Raw genomic sequence first — 23,246 nt, 5'->3', positions numbered from 1 at the left:
ATTCCACATCGTTTAATGAATGAATAAAATAAAATAGGAAACTATTCATCTGAATTCCTAATCAGGCCAAGGTCACTGTAACATCGAAATATGGTGTGTCAACAAATGTGAAAGTGATTTAACAGCATCATCAAAAGTGGTATTGAAGTGTGATTAATTGCTTCGGTTCTAAATTTATTTTTCGGTTCTAAATTTATTTATAAGTTGTTTCCATTCACAAAATTAAATGCCGATATTCCGAAAATGTGTTTTGATGTTACGTGATGATAAAGTTTTTCTCTTTTCTTATAAAATTATTTTAATTCGATAAATAAATAAAAAAATGGGGCACTGCTTTAGCAAAATATCAAAATGGATAAGCATTCTAAGATTTTATTCAGGGAAGATTTTAAAATTTTATTGTTATTAGTAATTATAAGCTTTGTCAAAAATTTTTGAATTAATGTTAAAAATTTTGGATTTATTTTGTTGACAAGATAAAAATTTTGAAATTATTTTGTAATTAATATTATTGTTTAAAATTTTGAGAATTTTATAATTATTTTGACAATGATGTCTATATCAAATACAAATGAAATAATTGTTAAATGGGAGAATGTTAAGTATTGTTAAAATTAATATACAAATACCAAAGATTTAAGAAATTGAATAATCATAGTAAAATTTATATCAGAATTTAATTAAGAGTAAAATATATTAAATTTGTTAGGAATTATGGTAAGTGAATGTTATAATTATCAATAACTATATGTTAAATATGAAGTATGATGAGGGAATACTGGTTCAGAAAACAGAGGCCTGTTTTACCTCTGCATAATTGTTCCTTTTACCCTTCTCATGTCCTGTAAACTTTGAAGGCTTCCACGTTATTTAATTTTTTTATATAAGATTTTTACTTTTTCATTGTAATGGAGTGTAATTTTTTTTTAACATAATGAAATGTTGCAGTTCACTAACCACTCATGAAAACTTAATACATGAGTTTGTTTAAAGTGATTTGCCCAAATAGCTGGATGTATGTGCTAGGAGAAAGCTGTGGGGTCTTGTAGTTTGTGTAAAATAAGAAAATTGTAAAATGTAGTAATAAAAGTAAAACCATAATTTCAATCATGCTCTCACAAACGATAAAGCATTACTGATAAATTTTAAAATTAGTGTGGCATAAAATTTCAAGATCTATGATCATTCATAATAACTAATGGGTATATAGTCTTTATAATTGTGATCTTGTGTGTAAACATTTTTGGAAATCCTTCCCTAAAGTATCAGAATTATGATGTGAATGTTCCAGAAACAAGAACTTTTTGTAGATTGGACTCAAATTTTAATAGGACTATAAAAATATGCAATTATTTTAAAACAATATAGTGCTTTAAATTATTTTTGAATTCAAAATTTTATGTATTATAATTTTATTGTTCAGAAGTTAGTTAATTTTTATGTTTGGTTATTTCAAAATATTTTTTATATTTTGCTGCTCTAATGCTTTTTCTCTCAAAAAGCCTTCTCTATTGCTCCACCTTTTTCTTTTTGAAAGGGGGAGATGTGTAAGATAAAAAATATGAAAGCAAACTTCTAAATTTAATTTACTATAACCTCTTTTATTTTCTATTTCATTTGGGAACTTCATCCATCTGTCCTAAAAATAGCGGTTAAGTCTAAACTGCGTCATTCAAACTAATCATGTGAATCTTACGTAACCCTTAATGCAGATGCCTCTTGACCAATCACCGAATTGCAAACCAAAACTAAAAAACTGAGACTTTTGGCTCCCTCCCTTTTTTCTATGAACTGATGGGTCACTTTTGCTTGTGCTTTCCTCTAGGCCAGACGTCTTTCTGCAATCGTGTGTGCTGCTATAGTCGCTTCTATAGCAATAATATCAAAAATTGTAATTGTTCTTTAATAGGCACGATCAGAGTGTCAAATAATTGTGGCGACAAAATGGGAATTTAAATAAATAAAAGGAATTTAATCCGGCTCAACTGCTTCTTCTTCAAAATGGATACGCGCTCTAAGTATCAAGTATCTACGCAATCAGCATTTCTGCTCATGGTTCTTTCAAACTTTGTGCTATCATTACATATATATATATATTTCACAAAATAGAGTGTGTTTTTAATATTTATATGGAATGACAGCAGTTCAAAAAAGGCCAGTTGCCTCTACAGAAGGAACGGAGGCCTTTTCTACAGTAACTGCTAATTTGGCGGCCACTGGTGAAGAATATCAAACACCAGTTTGCTCAACTGATAAACCAATATGATGGAAATGCTAGTATTTAGAGAAAGTTGTGGAGTCTTCAAGTTTTGTAAAGAATAAGTAAATTTTAAATGTCTTAATAATACTGAAAAATTTGAAATTGTGTTTATGAATGATGTTTTACAAAATTTTTATATTTTAAAATACCTTCCCTAAAAAACACAATTAAATAACATGAAAGTTGGCATCTTAAATTGTATTATAATATAAATATTTTCATCAACAAAAATTGGAAACACTTTTATTTGAGCATTTATTTTGTGTAAATATTTGAACTTTTACTGTGTGGAAATTTCAAGAACTTTACAAAATTTCATTGACATTCTTACCTCAGAACTCTAAAATATGCTATTGTTTAAAAATAATACAGTGCTAAGATTCATAATTCAATTCAAAATTTTATGACTTTCAATGAAATGTCAAAATATCGGTCAAAGTTTTATGGCAATAATTTTTTGTTTAAAAAAAAAGTAAATATGTTTTGTATTTTCACAATTATAACTTTTAAAATTTTGCTGCTCTAATGCTTTTTCTTCCACTCTGCTCACACAACCTTTCTTTTGAAGGGGGGATATGTAAGATATAACAAGCTGTTTCAAAATATAATTGATGATCTCAAAATTAACATTCTAAATTTGATGATCTACCCCTAAATTCATCTCTCCTCACAGGTTCCAGAGTTTTCTATCTTACGTAACGTTTTAATGCAGATACCTCTTGTCCAATCAAATTAATTCTAAACCAAAACTCTGAACTGAAACTTTCCCACTCCCAGCCTTCTTCCTATGAAAGTACTATAACCTTTCCCTTTTTATCGCATAGCTATCCTGCTGGCAAGACGGTTTTAAACCATGCTGCTGCTTACTTACTTAAGATGACGTTCTAATTCAAACTGCAATTTATGTATTCAAATATAATTAGGAAACATTTTGTCTGAAAAAGGATGATTTGATATGCGTGGAAAAAATAAAGATTGTGATTTTTCAAGATATGTTGTGCTACATTGCGTCATCATGCTTTCTACTCTGTCACACTATTGTCTTCTCGGCCATCTACGCTGTATCTAAGCTGTTAAAAGTTCCACTGTTTTCATCTACACATTTGGAATCATTACATATATATGTGTAATGATTTCAAATGCGTAGATGAAAGCAGTAGACCTCCCAACAGCTTACGATACTGCGTAGATGACCGAGAAGACCGTAGTGGCTTGATTGGGAATTCAGATGAATAGTTACCTTTTTTATTTCATCCATTCACTAAACGATGTAAGATTAGTTGAAATAAACTGCACTGAAGTTCCACGCCTGTAGAGTCGAAAATCGGCTGCGCCATATTATTGTAATGAAACTGTGGTTTGAAGGTGGCAGAGTGGAAAGCATGATGACGCAATTTAGCACAAATCTTGAAAAATCACAAGCTTTATTTTTTCCATGCATATCAAATCATCCTTTTTCAGATAAGATACTTCTTAATAATATTTGAATAGAATAACTCCCATTTTGAAGTACGACGTCATCTTAAATAAGTTAGCGGCAGCAGCATAGATGAAAAGCGTATTACCAGCAGGAGAGCTACGCGGAAAAGGGAAAGGTTATAGTACTTTCATAGCAAGAAGGCTGAAGTTTCAGTTCACAGTTTTGGTTTAGAATTAATTTGATTAGACGAGAAGTATCTGCATTAAAATGTTACATAAGATAGAAAAGTCTGGAACCTGTGACAAGAGATGAATTTAGGGGCAGATTACCAAATTTTGAATGTTAATTTTGAGGTCGTCAATTATTTTTTTGAAACAGCTATCATATTTTGCTATATTTTACATATCCCCCCTTTAAAAGAAAAGTTGGGTGAGCAGGGTGGAAGAACAAGCATTAGAGCAGCAAAATGTGAAAGATATAATTTTGAAAATACAAACATATTAACTTTTAAACAAAAAATTATTGTCATAAAATTTTGACCGATATTTTGACTCAGTTTTGACATTTCACTGAATGTCATAAAATTTTGAATTCAGTAATAGTTTTAGACACTGTACTCTTTTAAAACAATTGCACATTTTAGTGTTCTGAGATAAGAATGTCCAATGAAATTTTGTAAAGTTCTTGAAAGTTCCACATGGTTAAAGTTCAAATTTTTCACAAACTAAATGTTCAAATAAAATTCTTTCAAATTTTTACCTCTTGTCCAATCAAATTAATTCTAAACCAAAATTCTGAACTGAAACTTTCCCACTCCCAGCCTTATGAAAATATTTCTATTATATTACAAATTAAGATGCCAAATTTCATGTTATTTGATTATATTTTTTAGGGAAGGTATTTTAATATATAAAAATTTTGTAACACATCATTCATAAACACAATTTCAAATTTTTCACTATTATTAAGACATTTAAAATTTACTTATTCTTTACAAAACTTGAAGACTCCACAACTTTCTCTAAATACTAGCATTTCCATCATATTGGTTTATCAGTTGAGCAAACTGGTGTTTGATATTCTTCACCAATGGCCAAAAGATTTGCCAAATCAGCAGTTACTGTAGAAAAGACCTCCGTTCCTTCTGTAGAGGCAACTGGACTTTTTCGAACTGCTGTTATTCCATATGAATATTAAAAACACACTCTATTTTATGAAAAAATAAAAATACTTAGATTAAAAAATGTTTTTTTTTTTTTTTTTTTCATAAGGTGAGAGCCTTCAACGTTTATCTTGAAAACATTAAAGCAGTTCCTGGAATTTAAAATTTTCAAACAATAATTTCATTCTTAAAATACAGTAAAAATTCAAAAAAAAATTTTAAACAATAGTACAAAAATATTATTCGCATTAGAAACCTTCCCTAAGTAAAACATTTCTAATTTTTACCAAATTCAATAATTTCTTTTTCCCCAATTCAGAAATACAAAACTACATTTTAAATAAATCATAATATTTTTGAATTATTAACAGTGATCTTAAAATGATTAAAGCAAAATATTACCATTAACAAATCATAAAACAACGCAGTTACTTATAAATGATAAATTACTTATAAAGCAAAGTCATTCAAAAACACAATTGACTCCATTTGGAACTTAATATCACTTCAGGATCACATTTCATGACTTTTGATAATATTGCATTTTTCGAATATGAAGAATTAGCTGATTAAAGCACGGAACATGCAAGAGAGCACAAAATACTATTTAGCATTTCTTATTTCACTAATGAGGTTGATGACCTTCAAAGCACTTTGGATGTTTAATTTTGTTTTTATGCGATGATCGGAGATGCATAAACATTGCGAATATTCGAAGCGAGTAAGGAAGATTAACCATATTTCACTACGTTGGTGACACTGACCTTGATTCGAAATACTTTTCACTTTTGAACTTGCAGATACTCGATGATTTCAAAGTACTTTTAAAATATGCCGTTAAATCACAAAGTACTTTTAAAATATGCCGTAAAATTGGAAACGAATTTGGTGATTCACTGGAAGTTTGAGGTAGCAGAGGTCAAAATCCATTCGGGAAAACTTGCACCAGGTTAATCCTGTCCGACTTTTTACATATATATAAATAAAAAATAAGCATGTGTCGCACCTTGTGTGGATGAGCCTTGCTGATTTCTATGTTATTTTTGCAGATTCAGTTTACCATACCGTGAAAAAGAATATACATAAGTTAAATAATCAAACAAAATTTTATATTTAAAATAAACTGCATTTATTCATACAAAATATTCAAAATCTGACTGATCACTGTCAGAATTAAATAAACTTAACAGATGACCATCAAGGTCATTTTCATCACTCTATACTAAATCACTTTTTTTTAATGTAATTTTTGGACTTCTACCAACAAATGCATTTCTCATCAATCTGAATTTCTCTAGCCACAGCCCAATTTCTGTCCCTTTTTTTACTTCAGAAAGCTTAAAAGCAGCTGTGTGTATAACTTTCTTTGAACAGGGGCCATAATAAAAATAATTAAAACAATTTAACAGATATAAACAATAAAGTAAGCGATAAGTGAATCACAAAGCACTGAGGTGCATGTAAGAATCACAGAACTTGACAAAATAAAAGTTCCTGTGGCCATAAAAAATAAATAAATAAAAGTAAATAATATATATTATAATATATATTTTTTAAAATTATATTATATATCTATATTTTATTAAAAATATATATGTAAAAGAAAGAAAGTTGATTGAACTTTCTTTGAAACAGTTGATCTGCTTTCAGTGGTGAAGAGAAAACAAATCCATATCTGTAAAGCAATTTAAACACATTAGAAATTATAATAAATGTATGAGTGGCATGGACCATCTGGACAATTTTGTTGCGCTGTGTGTAAAGAGCAAATAAAAGGTGGCGATAGCCTATTTTTAAGAATTGCACCGACATAGCTAAACCAAACTTTGAGATTGCTATAGACCTAAAAAATCCCAGTAAGATTTTTAAGGAGTGTTTCAGTGGCATTGCTAAAAACGAGGTAAGAATATTCTGAAAATTTGTAGCCTCCATTTTCATATATTTATTGTCTTAGCTGACTATTTTTCTTTTAGATTTGAGCCTTAAGCAAAATGAGAAAGGATCCCACAAATCACATTATTGAGAAAAATCAACAAACAAAACAAAAAGATGCAAAAACTGTGATAGACAAATGATAACTGTGCTATTATTTATAAAAATATAATGTGCCTTTTAATAGCAAAAAAAAAAAAAAAATATATATATATATATATATATATAATGTGCCTTTTAATAGCAAATTATTCAATGTATCCCAAAAGTAATCAGTTTTGACTGATGTTACATTTTGGCAACATTTATCTTCAATAAAAAATATTCTTTCCTGGTACAAATTTTCTCTTAATAATAATACTGTAATACATCAAAAGAAATATTTTTGTTCGTTTTTTTCCAAGTAAAAGGTAGCGCTGTCATTAATAGGTTAAGAGAATTTGTGAAGAAATATGGGTAAGTAATATATGAAGATGCTATAGCAGAAGCTTGCCATTCTGATGACAGTAACCTAAGTAATCAACTAATGTACCACAAAATGTATAATTTCGTTTTATATCCAGAAATCTCCCTATCAATACTGAAGACGGTGAAAAAATTGCTGTTGAGAAGGAAAGATTTCGATTAATAGTTTAGTCTTAATTCTTGACACAAGAAATATAAATTTTGCTTGTCTGTAACATTACAAAGAAAGTACAGAAAACAAAAGAGCTAAAATAAGTTATATTGAAAGAAAACAAATAAATATTGAGCTTAACTTTGAAATTTTGATTCTCTTAATGTCATAAATGCTTCATTATTTCATATTTTTAAATTTTTATGTGTCAACTTATTAGTATGAAACTGGTGATTTAAAAATCTGGAATCATTCCCAGAGATTTCAGATCTCGAAATTTTTACTGCACTTCATTTCAAATTAATGCAATTTAAAAATTTTATTTTGTTCTCATTAACTACATTTCATTTCATGAACATGTTTTCATGTGTTTAAGTTATAAGCAACAGTGTTAGCATTACAGTTCTTTTACTTAAAATGCCTTCTTGGATGTTGTACATTTAAATGCATCATGCTCATTAAAGCATTATATATCCAAATATATTATATTTTAATGCTTTTTGGTGAGAAGTAATTTTAAATATAATGCAATGAATCATTTTTCACAGAAAAATACATTAAATATATTGATTTATTAATTTTATTATTTAACTCTTCAAAATGATGGCTATTGATATGAGAAATAAATCTTTACAGTATTAGCTGGGCGGTGTATTTATTATCATTATTTTACGGCTACTTACAGTAATTAGATCAGAATTTTTAATGTGCATATATGGGAATACTTCCTAGTTTAATTAATGAGACTTTCAGATTGTACGATATTAAAAGATATTATTATATATTTTAAGATATTAATTTATTATATTATCCTTTAGTTTATGCATTCGGTATAAGTGCTGTTTTTCACATATTTTTGAGCATACACATGACAGCAATCAAATAACGTATGCATATTTGAGTAGTTGGTAGCGTATTTGTCAACATGTATATTTGAGTAACTGGCTGCGTATGAGTAGTTGGGTTTACATACTTTTGTATTTGACTACCATTTCAAAGATAGCCATAGATGAACAGTATGTACCAGCTGTAGAAATATAAATACTGCTAAGCAGATTGTTTTTCCTTTAAAATTTCATTTTTCTTTAAAATGCTTCTTTTTACGAGGGCTATCCAGAAAGTAGATTACGTTTTGGAATAAAAAAATAAACAAAGTATAGGAAACAAATTTTATTATATACAGATGAAAGCCACACTCAAATACTACTTTTCTACATAGTCACCATACAAATTAAGGCATTTATCGTAGCGATGTACGAGCTTGGAAATTCCTTCGTCGAAAAATTCGGCCGCCTGCGCCTTCAACCACTTCGTTACCTCTTCTTGCAGCTGTGCGTCGTCATCAAAACGCTGCATAGCCAGCCACTTCTTCATTGCTGGGAATAGGTGGAGGTCGCTCGGTGCCAGGTCGGGACTGTACGGCGGATGAGGAAACAACTCCCACTTAAAAGATTCAAGAACTTTACGAGTGACATTTGCCGTGTGGGGCCGGGCGTTGTCGTGAATCAACAAGATCTTAGAGTTCAACATTCCTCTGCGCTTGTTTTGAATTGCTCTTCTGAGTTTTTGGAGAGTTTGGCAATACCTTTGAGAGTTTATTGTAGTGCCTCTTTCCAGGAAGTCCACCAAAATTACACCTTTTCTGTCCCAAAAAACAGTCGCCATCATCTTCCTTGCCGACATTGTTTGCATGCATTTCTTGGGTTTTTGGGGAGAACTTGTGTGCCCCCACTGCATTGATTGCAATTTCGTTTCACAGTTCACATGTTTCACCCATGTTTCGTCACCAGTAACGATGCGATCGAGTAAAGAGTCACCATCCTTATGGTAAGCGTCCAAAAAGTTCAACGCTGCAGCCATTCGCTGATTTTTGTGGTCCTCTGTCAAGATTTTTGGAATCCATCTTGCACAAAACTTGTGGTAACCAAGCTTTTCGCTGATGATTTCGTGCAACAAACTTCGCGAAATTTGTGGAAAACTCAAAGAAAGTTCCATTATTGTGAAATTTCGATTTTCACGGACTTTAGCATCGACTTTTTCGAGAAGTTCGGCGGTCACTATGCTGGGTCTCCCACTTCGATCTTCGTCCTGAACATTGGTTCGGCCATTTTGAAATCTTATGACCCACTGACGCACTCCACCTTCAGTGATAATGTTGTCCCCATACACTTCACGAAGCTGCCGATAGATTTCTATCGGTTTACAGTTTTTTGCAGTCAGAAACCTTATTACTGAGCGCACCTCGCAGCTCACGGGATTTTCAATTAACGCAGACATTTCAAACCGTCACAGTATCTGAACGGAGCACAGCACGAACCTCTCACTAGCACGGCTAGATGCAGACTGAGCTGCGCAACGCTCTGACCCCAAGATGGCCGCGCTAGCCCCGCCCCTAGCGGACACAGACGGAAACGTAATCTACTTCCTGGATGGCAGTAAAAATCCTTTCCTTATTTCAATATAATGAATATTGAATCTTGTAGGAAGAATAAAGCTAATTTTTCAGAATAAACAAAATACCTTTATTTAAATTTTAAAACAGAACCAAAAAAAATAAATAAATACTGCAGCTCTAAACTATCAAAATTTTAAACTCTTAATTACTGCAGTTAAAACTCTTACAACTATTCAAAAATTAAAAACATTCAACTCTCTAAACAAAAATATATATAAAAATCTTTCGAATCCTCTTCTTGTTGCCACACCGTAAAATGCAAGTTCTTGTCCTATTATTTATATTTCACGTTCTCTTTAAGTCACGATCTTCACAAGTCATGATCTTTACAAGTCATGATCTTTACATGTCCCCCCACAAGAAGCACATTCGTCACCGTAGAGACAATGTTGCTCAGAGTTCATTGAGAGAGAAAGAGTTAACAGCTAACCTTGACAAAGCATCAGCATTCCCATGTGAACTTCCTTTGCGGTATGTCACAGTCATGTTATACCGTTGTAACGCTAAGGCCCAACGAGACAGTTTAGCTTCATGAGGGGCGCTTTGGGTCAAGTAGGTGAGGCGATTGTGATCAGGCACAATCTGCACTTTGGCACCGAAAATCCATGTGTCAAATTTTTTCAAGGCTTCAATGACACAAACTGCTTCTCGTTCGAAGGTTGACCATCGTTGTTGACAGGGCGTTAGTTTCTTGCTGAAAAATGCTATGGGCATTTCTTTGCCATGTTCGTCGTTTTGAGCTAAACACGCTCCAATTGCGAAAGCAGATGCATCCGTATAGAGTTGAAAGGGCTTGCTGATGTCCGGAGTATGCAGAGATGGCATTTTAATCAACTCTTCTTTAAGTTTGTTAAAAGCTGCTTCTTTTTCAGAGTCCCATGGAATATTATTTGGAACACTCTTCTTTGTAAGGTTTGTTAGAGGTAAAACAATCTCAGAAAAATTTGGGATATAATCCCTATAGTAGCTTGCTAGCCCTAAAAGACTCCTGACTTCTTTTTTAGTGGTAGGCTTAGACAGATTTCTGATGACTTCTACTTTCTCAGGATCTGGAGAGTGAGTGCCAGAACCTATTACATGTCCTAGAAACTTCACGTGGCTCTTTCCGAAATCACACTTTTCTAGATTTGCGGTTAGACCTGCGTTTCTCAGTGTCTGAAACACTTGGTCGATGTGATAGAGGTGGCCATCCCAAGTTTCAGAAAATATTGCCACATCATCAATATATGAACGGCAGTAGTTCTTATGGTTTGCAAGCACCTTATCCATCGATTTTTGGAAGGTACTTCCAGCATTTTTCAAACCGAAAGGGAGAACTTTCCATTGGTAATGGCCGGAATGAGTGATAAATGCTGTGTAGGGTTTAGCTTCTTCTTTCATAGGAATTTGCCAATATCCCTTGGTTAAATCGAGAACTGTTATGAATTTGGCTGTCCCTATTTCGAATAGTAAATCTTTAGCAATCTTCATCGGATAGGCGTCCGGAATTGTGAAGCTATTTAAAAGCCTGAAGTCTATGCACAGTCTAACGCCGCAATTCTTTTTTGCAACACATACTATAGGATGTGCCCAGTTACTGTCACTGGGTTCTATAAGATCCCATTCTAACAGTTCTTTAACTTGACAATCGACTTCCTCTTGAAGTGAAACAGGAACACGGTAGGGCCTCAATCCTTTCGGATTACATCCTTCTGTAACCTTGATGTCATGACCATCAACATTGGCTTGACCAGGTTTGCTACTGAAAACATCTACATAAGATTTTAGTACTTTAAATAGTCCTTCCCATTGGTAATATTTTAAGTCACCTTTCAAATTTTGTAAATGGGTCCAGATATCATCAGCAGATTTATTCATAAGATCTGCTGGTGCATAGTGGATATCTCCAAACTCTTCATCTTGGTCAAAAATGATACCAACGTGATCTACACGAGCAATATATGGCCTTAACTTATTTATATGGAGTTCCCTAATACTTCCGTTTTCCATTTCGATTTTGGCAGAGTGTGGCCTGGTAAGTTTGATCACGGTAGCTGGTCCTTGCCACGTGTTGAGCAATTTATGTGATGATGATGGCATTAACACAAGGACTTTGTCCCCAACATTGAAAGTCTTTTCTTGAGAACGTAAATTGTATCTTGAAGTGTACTCTTCTTGAGATATTTTGTAATTTGCTGATGCAATGTCATGAGCTTTTCTTAATTTTTCTAAAAGGTCTTGTAGATAATTTTCAATTGAACGGAAACTGTAACTGGAATGCTACGTTCACCTGTCCATATTTCTTTCAGCAAAGATAATGGTCCTGGTGGTATTCTTCCATATACCATCTGAAAGGGAGACAAACCAGTGGTGCTATGTGGCACTTCTCTGTAGGCAAACAGGAGATAGGGAAGATTCAAATCCCAGTTTCTGCCATGTTCTTGGATATTTTTGTTCATCATCTCTTTTAAGGTTCTATTCCAACGCTCGACAGCACCCATACTCTCGGGGTGTCCTGGAGTGGAGAATCGTGGAGACACACCAAGTAAGTTCTCAAAGGCTCGGGTGAGTTTGGCTGTGAAATTAGTTCCCTGGTCGGAACAAATCACTTTTGGAAATCCAGTTTGAGTAAAAAAACTCATCAAAACGTTGCATGTTAATTTCGCACTTATGTCTTTGACGGGGGTGGCTTCTGCCCATCTGGTGCATAGGTCAACTGCACATATCACAAACCAATGACCTCTCCTGGATGGAGGTTCTAATGGCCCGATACAATCCACGCTCCATACTTCAAAGGGTGTTTCCGGCCTAACAATAGGTTGAATTGGGATTCGATCTTTGTACGTAACTGTTCTCCTCAATTGGCATTCTTTACAACTTTCACAGAATTTTTTAACATCTTGCTTAATAGTAGGCCAAAAGAATGAGTACTTGATTCGTTGAATTGTCTTTTTCTCACCGAGGTGGCCGGCAAGAGGGATTTCATGTGCCATTCTTAGGACTTCCCTTCTTTTTTCTAAAGGTAATACAACTTGCTTAATGTTTTCACCACAGATATATTCGGAATGAAGTAATATGCCATCATCGAAAGTATATGAATTTTGATTTTTATTTGCCCATTCAAAGCATTTTTTCAGAGTTTCGTCTTGTTCTTGATGTGTCTTGAATTCTAGTCTTACCTTGTTCGTTGTTTTCAGAGACTCTATGTTTTCTTGGGAAATCTGATTAACAACAGCCAAATTTGTAGTAATGTCTTCAACTGGTGAGGGTTTATCATCTGTCTCTTTGTACTCTAAGGGGGATGCATCCCAATGACGATCACAGTTCCACAGTTCGATATTTCCACAGAGTGTTTCATAAGCTGAAGAACTCAATAGCAAGTCGGTAACTAGCTTTTTTGAAACAGCACACGTAATGGACACTCTACCGTGAAAATCATCGTCAATTTTCATCTGGAAAATCTTTAGTGGAGTAATTTCGTTTTCACAAAAAGCAGAAGATATCTCTATTTTACTTTCTCCTTCGCAAGGTATGTTGTCAACCAATTTCTCACGGACTACTGAAATTTGTGCTCCCGTGTCTACGATTCCATTTAGAATAATATCTCCACATTTAACTTTGACCAGTTTTAATTCATCTATGTTTCTAGATACGTCCACTGATTTTGAGACAGGAATAGAGATCTTGGCAGTTAGCACTTCTGGTTTTTCTTTTTCTGCTAGGGGTGCTTGTGTTTGTATTAAGTTGTTTTGTGCTGTTGCAGAAGCACTTCTTGGTATCCGATTTTTGGTACATAACTTAGATGTATGACCTTCTTTTCCACAATTATAGCAAGTTAATTTGAAATTAGTCTTTTGTGGTTCGTCACTCTTACGGGATGGGTACACTCTTGGCGTGTTTTCAGCGTACAGCGATTTATTTCTGAAAGCTCTTTCTGGAAGTGGAGAACGAGGTTGCCATTTTTTATTAGTTCTGTCTGCTGATGGATTACCACCATTCTGTTTTGAGATATTACGAACACTGTCATATTCGTCAAGTTTATCAGCTAATTTGGTTGGAGAAACGATTTTCGCCCAGTTGTCAAGAAGATGGTCTCTTACTTCATAGGGTACTCTTTTCTTAATTTGGTCAGTAATAATCAAGTCTTTTAACGCGGCAAAATTTGTGATTTCAAGACCATTGATCCATTCTTCAAAATAACTTGTAATTTCGTAGCAAAAATCTCTCCATGATTTTTCAGCGCTCTTTTGGTGCATCACAAATTTTTTTCTAAAGCTTTCAGGATTTAATTTAAATCTCTTCAATAAAATGGCCTTAATGTACTCATAATCTTCAAAATTTTCTTCAGACTCCCTACCAATTAATTGAATGATTTCAGATGGCATTAAAGTCAATAAACATGAAACCCAATCTTTAGGATCAATCTTTGTCCTTTTAGCTTGTCTTTCAAATAAGGATAAATAAATCACAATATCATCATGTCTTAAATTGAATTTGGGAATAAGCTTAATTAAATAAAAATTATGATGTCCATTTTCATTTGTTGGTGGAGTTTGTGTTAGTCGAACACGAGATTCAATTTCGAGTTTCCTCAATTCAAATTCCATTTGCTCTCTTTTCTGCTGTGCTTCTAATTCTTCTTTCCTTCGTCTTTCCTCAATCTCTTCTTTTTCCTTTCTTCGGTGTTCCTCAATCTCTTCTTTCTCCTTTCTTCGCTGTTCCTCTTCTTTTCTTTTCCTCTCTTCAATAATCGTTAAAAACACTTCTTTAGCAAATGCTTCATCATATGTATCACTTTGAATTATTTCATTTTTTATCGCCACGATTTTCATACTTGGATCTACTTGAATTTCTAATTCAGCAGCTAAAGCCAGCAAATCCTCTTTTTTCCCACGTCCCATAAAAGCCATGTCTCGATTTTATTCAGCCAATAGACTCTTAGTTTTATGAAAAGCTATTTTTTTTCTTTTCTTTTTCTATTTAAATATAATTCACAATGAATTTAATTTTATTCGACACGAAAATCAATCAGTAGAATCAATACTTAATGTGTCGTTCACCTACTCTGGCGAGTCAAACGAAATTACATTTGAACACTGGCGTATTCATTACTTTGAAAATTACATTTGAACACTGGCGTATTCATTACTTTGAAAATTACATTTGAACACTGGCGTATTCATTACTTTGAAAATTACATTTGACCACTGGCGTATTCATTACTTTGAAAATTACATTTGAACACTGGCGTATTCATTACTTTGACAAGTAAATAAACTAAGATTCCATGACGGAAACAATAATTAACTTTTCATAATCTTAATTAACTATTTTACGTTTCCAAGGTAAATTGAGCTCTCACCTGAGTTATTTTGGTTCGTAATTATATGCGGGGAAACTCCGATCCTGTCGACTGCGCCAGTAAAAATCCTTTCCTTATTTCAATATAATGAATATTGAATCTTGTAGGAAGAATAAAGCTAATTTTTCAGAATAAACAAAATACCTTTATTTAAATTTTAAAACAGAACCAAAAAAAATAAATACTGCAGCTCTAAACTATCAAAATTTTAAACTCTTAATTACTGCAATTAAAACTCTTACAACTATTCAAAAATTAAAAACATTCAACTCTCTAAACAAAAATATATATAAAAATCTTTCGAATCCTCTTCTTGTTGCCACACCATAAAATGCAAGTTCTTGTCCTATTATTTATATTTCACGTTCTCTTTAAGTCACGATCTTCACAAGTCATGATCTTTACAAGTCACGATCTTTACAATGGCCTTCGTATTATTAATTCTGAACAGAATAGTCTCTACAAGACACAAAGTTAGGCAGCAAAAAATGTTTGCCAATTCACAAATTCATCAATGAATTTGCGACTTTTTGTGGGGGTGGGGATAATTAAAAAGTACCATGGCTACTGGGTCTTTAAGTTATTTAATCTTAACTATAATTTCCTAGTAATGATCCACATCAATTCATTTTCCTTAAAAAAAGCTCATACTGAATTATTTTGTGCACAAGGTTAATTATGGAATATCTTTTTCATTAAATAAACATATAGGCATTCACATATTATCTAAATATGTGTTTGTATAGGACTAATATTTCTTTTTTTAATATAGTCATTTTAATATCTTATAATAGAAAGGTGAAGACATATATTTCTTTTTTAATATAGTCATTTTACTATCTTACAATAGAAAGGTGAATACATATGATATGATAGAAAAGTGCATTCATGATAAAAAAAAAGTTAAAAGTATTCATATAAAAAGAAAATCCTAAAACACAGCCAAATTTTCAGTGCTTAATAGTTTATTATTTATTTAAAGTTATTGTAACATTGGATATCCAAACACAACTGTTTATTTACTCACAAATTTTTTTATCCATTGTGATCTATCATTTCTTTATAGATGCTAATACACACAGATATAATGCATATTTTATGTGTAATACCTATTCTAATTTAATTTTCAGTCTTCAGAGAGTGAAATGTTGCCATCTGATGAACCACAGTCTGAAGATTTGAATGTTGAAGAACCCACAGAACCTACTAAAGAATCGATCCTTTTTTTAGAAAATAGCAGAGTCATTGATCATTGCCAAGCAGTACCTGAATTAAAAATGTCAGTGACTGAAGATGGTATGCCAGCTTCATCAACTGTTGGAAGTTTAAAATTTTTTTTAGGTAATGTATTAGTGTTTCCTTTCAAAAATATTTTACCTATCCTAACTGTTGAAAGAATATTGGGATAACTCTAGATTTTTTACCAGAAACACATCTCACTCTTCTTGTACATTGAAATAAATCTATTTAATTTTTTATTCAAAATTATTATTGTATGTTTCCAAATTTCAATCTCTTTAAGAAAGAAAATTTAATTTTATGTTGTACTAAAGCTGTATTATAATTTTTTTAAAGTTATCCAAGAAATTAACTTTTATATAATTTATTATTGCTCAATTAACACTTCTGTTTTATCAAGACTGTCATTACTATTAAAGTTTTTGTCAGAGATATTTTTCTTTGAGCATGCTATTATTCGTTTCCTATAATATTGCTGTATTTTTCCTTGTTTGATTAATGAAATCATAATCCAAAAGTGTCATTTAAGGAGAGTAGGAAATTGTATGCATACAATCTTTTGTAATTGTTTACAGGCATAAAATTTTAAGTAGCATTAATGAAAATCACTTTTATTTTATCTATCTACTTAAGTGAAACAATATGTAAACTGATGTTAAGACTGGATGTAGAAAAATCACTAGAAGTAAGGTCATTTAATTTCTCTTCAGATAAAAGCTCTTCTGAGAAATTGTTCTTTTGTTAAGCATGCTTTCCTAGTTAACAGCATCCAAATATATAGCTATTTTTATCTCATTTTAAATATTATTTTTTCTTTGGATGTGTTTTTAATGAATATTTTTTCATTCATGTGTACTGTTTGCAATTTTATAATCTTGTTTTACTCATGCCTTTTGTAACTTTTTCATTTTTGTAACCCATAAGTGAAAAGAAATATTTCTGTATACAGAAATAAGAGAAATTGTGGCCAGTTATTATTTTATGTCTACTGTCTTATTTTATGTCACTGAATGTTCAGAAAGTTCTCAAATTAATTTGCGGCCATCTATGGATTCAACAGGAGTTAATTTTCAGTAAGATGGTGCTTTAATATATTGAATGATTTTATAAGGCACAGTTAAACTGTTATGCCTTTTAAATTTGCATAATTTTTTCATCTAATACATGATTGTGATATAAGCCCAAAAAAACAGGACAGAATTTAACCCATTAACTGCCAAAACTTATTTACATGACTTTTTTCTTCTACAAATAATAAGTATTAAATTAAGTATTTGTAACAGAAAATGAAAAAAATCGAGCATTGCATTGGGTCAACTTCAGCGGAATAAAAATACGGATGTTTAGTGAGTATGATTGTACTCGTGCGAAGTTTTCTTTGAGTGCTGGATTACTTTTAGTTATACAGCCTTTTATAAATCTACAAATCACTTTACTTTTAATTAATTTAATGTTAAAATTTACATTGTATTTCTTTTACAAATACAGATTATTTTCAGTTGAAAGATTCAAGCATGAAAAGCTTCACTGCAATCATGGTGTAGAGCAACATTACATACCTTGCATTTATAAAAAGTCTGGCTAAGGCTTTCTTTACAATTTCTGTTATTTCTGCAATTACAAATTCTGTTATTCTCAGACTTTACAATAAAATGTCTACCATTTTCATGCAATGGTTTTTGAATGTTGAATTTACTGGGTGTTCTTGTTGCTGATCTAATTCAAGTCAATTCTACACTCTCAGTAGAAGTTTGCAAAAGGAATAATGCAATCTCACATCTGAAATCTAAAAGATACTTTTTATTTCAGTAGTGGAATGTCATGATTTTTCCCATGCATTGTCAAGGATATATCAAAGTAATTAGTAAATATTTGCCACCACCATTTTTTTGCCACGAACTGTTATTCTGTAATTGGCTACTAAATTGTAGTATATTGACTCCTCCCATTTTGGCATTGTATATATTATTCAATAAAGTGATGCTGAGATACAGAAACTTTTTTTTTTTTTTTTTTTTTTTTTTTTTTTTTTTTTTTTTTTTTGCGTTGTTAAATAATGGGAAACACTTTTTACAGGCTGGAATTTTTCTAAATGTTGATCCAACAGCTGCAATCGAATAGTCGTTACTTTAGACAGAAATTATTTTGTTTTTTTCTTCATACTGGAAATCATAATAACCCCCGTCTCTCTTACAGATACATTTCACCTTTTCTAGTGGGCATATTTGTATGCAGTTTTCTTGAATTGTTCCTATAGCACTAAAACCTTTATTTTTTAGGTGCCAGAGAAGATAAAATCGTAACTGACGGTTCCTTTTTTATGCATTTCAAGATTTCAATTTTCTCTTTTTAAAAATTTTTTCTTATAGCTAGCACTGTTTTTAGGAGGCTGAAATTTACTTCTTACATGAGCTTCAACTTTCCTAGGAGTATCATCTAAAATATCATTAATCAAAACATTATCATTCCCTTCGTCATCCGTAGCTTTTACAGTTTCTGGTGGAACAACAGTATCAGTTTCATTCTGCTCATTATCATCATCTGTTTCTTCATCAAAAAAATTTTTGAAGGGCTTCTTCTAATGTAAGGTACCTCATTCTACACATTTTTAAAGCTTGGTATATGAATATCAACCAGAGCATCTAAAGGCATGGGTAAAAACAAGGAATACCCTTTTCCCACTGATGTTGCACCAGCGCAACACCTATTTTCCCTTCCATTCCTACACAAACAGTTGATTGATGAAATGTTCTGATAAACGGTGACCTTAGCTAAAAATAAATCACTCCTAAAGATTGTGATTCTCTCATTAAATTTTTTCTATAAAAATACCTGGTTGAAAATTTTGCTTCAAGTACAAGACTAATTATTATATTTAAAAAAATATTGTTGAAGACAAATATTTTTTACAGAACTAATCTTGATAAGATTCCCTACACAAAATCATCTGACTAGTATAAAATATCTTTAGTAGTTATATTTTTATACGCATTTATTTTGACTGTTACGTCAACACCACACCAGTGGCTAATGGGTTAACTCAAAATATTTTAGCAAAACTTAATAATAGTCTCAGGCATTTCATTGCGTGGTGAAGTAGAGCAGCACTGCACAATGCTCTTCATAAAGTTTTCTATTATCTATTTCTCTGTGGATCATTTCAGTTATTTAGCAAAACTCAGCTGACATTTGAAAGTAAGTGAACTATATTTACTTTTCATTTATGCAGTCACTGATGTTATATACAAATGATTTTTGAAGTGCATTCCACAAAAACTGGTGTTCCATGCAACTTCTGTAGGGATACCACTAGAAAAAAATCAATGTTTAAAAGATATTTTTAATACCATATAAATAGCAAAGAAAAGCTATTTAATTAATCTCAAATGATTAATTAAATATTTTTTCTTTCTTTTATTATTTGAAAAAATATTGAACATAATAATTTTATTTTTCTCATAAAATGTATGCAACATAGTTATTCAGTTATATTTGCAGCTATTTTCTTTTTACATTTACTCCAGTGGATAATAGGGACTTTCCTCAAAAAATATATAGCCTTGTCAGTTCTCTAAATTGGCAGATTTTGAAGACTAATTTTATGTAATGTAGTGTCTTCATCAGAAACGTTACTTTGTATGTGTATAACAAAGCATTTTAATTGCAAAAATGAAGTATTTTTGTATTTAACAAACATTCTCTATTCGTAAAAAGCAAATTTAAAGTTAATTAAATTTTAAATGAAATTGAATTACAAATAAACAATTAATTATTGCTGCAAATTAATCTACAATATCATTTAACTGAGAGCATATATAAATCAAGTGCAAGTATCAAAATCTATGAATATATAATATATGTATAATATAAATTTTTTAATCCTAAAAATTTATAAAAATGCATAAGTGAATAATTGTTGAGCAGACAGGAGACAGACTTATCAAGGGCAAGTTGCCTCCAAACCTAATTCTTCAATTATTCAATTCATGTTCCGTCATCCATGTTGGCAAGGGTAAATGGAAAATTCAAAACTAAAAGTAAAACCAAATGTTGTGAATTACTAAAAAGAAATTTAAACAAGTGGAATTTAGAGAAATTGGCATGTAAAGACTAGAATAATTAAAGTTAATTAAGAGTAAAAAACTAATTTTTTTAGAAAAACAAAATAATTTAGAAAATTCTTGCCTATAAAAAACTTCGACACAAATTATGTAAGTAAATCAAAAAGAAACTAGATACTATTTATAAAAAATACATAAATAATACTAAAAAGGCAAGTAAAAAGTATGTTTTAATTTAACTTACCAACTATATTTGTATTTGGAGAGTAGAGCAGCAGGCCAAACTAAGTGATGTTAAGTAGTGTGTTTCTTCTAACTTTATAAATAGAGGGCACTAATATAAGGTAAAGTTGATTTGTAATTCAGTTTCATTTAAAAATTAATTAACTTTTAATTTGCTTTTTACGAATAGTTAATGTTTGTTAAATTCAAATTTCATTCCATGCAGCAATGGCGCAAAAGAATTATTTAAATTTAATTTAACTTTACTGTATTCTTTTGAAACAAAAATGAAGTATTTATTATCATGTGTGTTCTGTGTTTTGACCAGATGTAGAAAATGTTGTAAAAGCATTCGATCTAAAATAGAATTGATGGCATTGACCCTAAATTATATGTTATTAATTAAAAAAAGTTTGGATAAAAATAGAGTAATTTTTAATTGTATGGTGATAGCATCAATATTAATTTCAATTACAGATTGTATTATGTTTAGTCATATCTCATATATGGTTTTATTTTATAGGTGGTCGTCTAGTTCTTAAGTTAAATGCTCAGCAAGACAGTGGCTCTGGATCTAAGTGCCAATGGGTTCAGTCTAATGATTTGCCTAAACATTCAAACACAACAAAGAAATTTAAGCATAAGAAAAAAAGCATGCAAGATGGTTCTTTTCCTGCTTCAGATATTTTCAAGCAACAAAAGAAATCAGAAGAATTGTGCATTTCAAACAGGGTCTCAGACTATGACACTTCAGTTGTTAAAAAGCCCAAATTAAAACTTGAACATATTTCTCATCTTGATAAACAAGAATTGCTGCTGTGCAGCTCCTCTTGGATGCCTCCAGTTGCTGATGGCCATGAATCTGTTGAAATAGATGATGGTTCATCTAAAACAAGTGAAGGTAATGGTAATGTTTCCCCGGTTCTTTCTAATCCACGATCCATCAAGGCTGATGTGAAAACGGATTTTGCCAGTAATTTTGTAAATGAGCTCGGTGAACAAAATTGTGATTCTGACCCATGTTGGGTCAAATTGGAGTCTCAAAGTGGCAATGTTGCCACAGAGAGTAGTTTTGTAGATAATAGTGCCTCTAAGTGTGTAAGCTATGTAGGTGAAAACAGTTCTCCAAATCAGTTTATTGATGATTCTTCATTCAAACAAGAAGTGCTTAATATGAGTGCCTTGAGTCATAATAAAGCTCACACAAAAAACCAGTGTTATCAGCCTTTAACAAGTCATTCCAACAGTCCATTATTGAAGCAGTGGTCCAAATCGCCAAATCCAGTCAAAACTTCACCTAGTTCATTGTCACCTGTTTCTCTTGTTGATACTAAAAGTTCGGTTAAAGGTAATTATATATTTTTTAATTAAATGAATCTTTAATTTGTGCAGAAATATTTTTAAGGAATTATTTTTTTAATATGTATTTTGTACTTGATAATTTTGTTAAATTAATGCATATTAAAATAGCTAATTTGAAAGTATTTACTTAACTCTTATATCTACTTCTTTGAAAGATTTTAGAATGGGTTATATTATTCCCCAAACACAGATCATGTCTTTCCATCTGCTGTTCATGAACACTGTATTATATGAGCCATTCTGAAGAGTGATAGCCATAAGGGATATAAAAACATCAGTCCTATCGTACTCCAAAAAAGCTCTAGGAGTGAATACAAATACTTATATATCCATCAGGATATTGATTTTATCAGATCTAGTAATTGCTGCTTACAATAAAATGACTATAAAAAATAGAAACCATTTTCTCAGGAAGTAATTACTATGTTTGTTATTCTACTATTGTTATTATTATTTACTATTTTTGTTCTTTGTACATGGAGTGTCCGAGTTGATTACCTATATGATGATATCCATAGTGATGAAGAAGAATAACAGTAATTAATATTTCTTAATTATTAATAAATATCTCTTTTATAGTTTTTTATTCTTTTATTGTAGAATAAAGCTAATAAGAAGTGAATATTTTTTATTTGAAAAGTCTTAAAATGTTATAATAAATAATGCTGTGTAAAGTAATAGTCCAGTATGGGATCACTAGCCAAAACACAAATAAAATAATATAAAAAATTCACTTTTCCCCAGCTTAAAATGTAGGAATGGTTAATATAATATTCAATAAAAGGAAGCAGGTGCACTGTAAATATGATTTTTCTCCTAAGTTTCCTGCATGTCAGTTTCAATGAACTGCTAGCTAAGAAGTCACACCATGGTCAGATTAATGTATTGTTGTTGACAAGGGTCACATTTTCAGACTGCAAGTGATTGTATGTGTGTCTCTGGGGGTAGCAATTTTTTAATCTAACTTACACAATTAAGTGAGTCTCAAATGTTGCCATGTCTACATGTGATCTTACGAGATTTAAGCTAATCATCTAAAATCCAGAAATAACTGGAATTGTTGAAGTTCCAACAATTCTGGATCTGAGACTTTACAGTGTACTGCATGGGGCATCTTTAAGAAGGCTCCCCCAGTTTCAAATGTCATAAAATCTTTTTCACTTCTGTCTATGTCAC

At 31.4% G+C, this 23,246-nt stretch overlaps 1 protein-coding gene across 2 annotated transcripts in view; it reads left to right on the top strand.

The window, feature by feature from the left end:
- Positions 1-23,246, top strand: part of LOC118198050 (uncharacterized) — a 106,724-nt gene that overhangs the window by 43,188 nt on the left and 40,290 nt on the right. For both annotated transcript variants that reach the window (XM_085827491.1, XM_085827492.1), the window contains exons 7-8: positions 16,317-16,527; positions 21,232-22,056. In XM_085827491.1, the coding sequence (XP_085683617.1) occupies positions 16,317-16,527; positions 21,232-22,056 (1,036 nt within the window). The remainder of the gene's footprint in view (positions 1-16,316; positions 16,528-21,231; positions 22,057-23,246) is intronic.

The sequence above is a fragment of the Stegodyphus dumicola genome, chromosome 12 (assembly GCF_044657685.1).
Source record: "Stegodyphus dumicola isolate Sdum_Otavi_A_Nest chromosome 12, ASM4465768v1".
Lineage (NCBI taxonomy): Eukaryota > Metazoa > Arthropoda > Arachnida > Araneae > Eresidae > Stegodyphus > Stegodyphus dumicola.
Note: the sequence above shows the minus strand (reverse complement) of the source record. Positions and strands in the feature narration are given on the sequence as shown.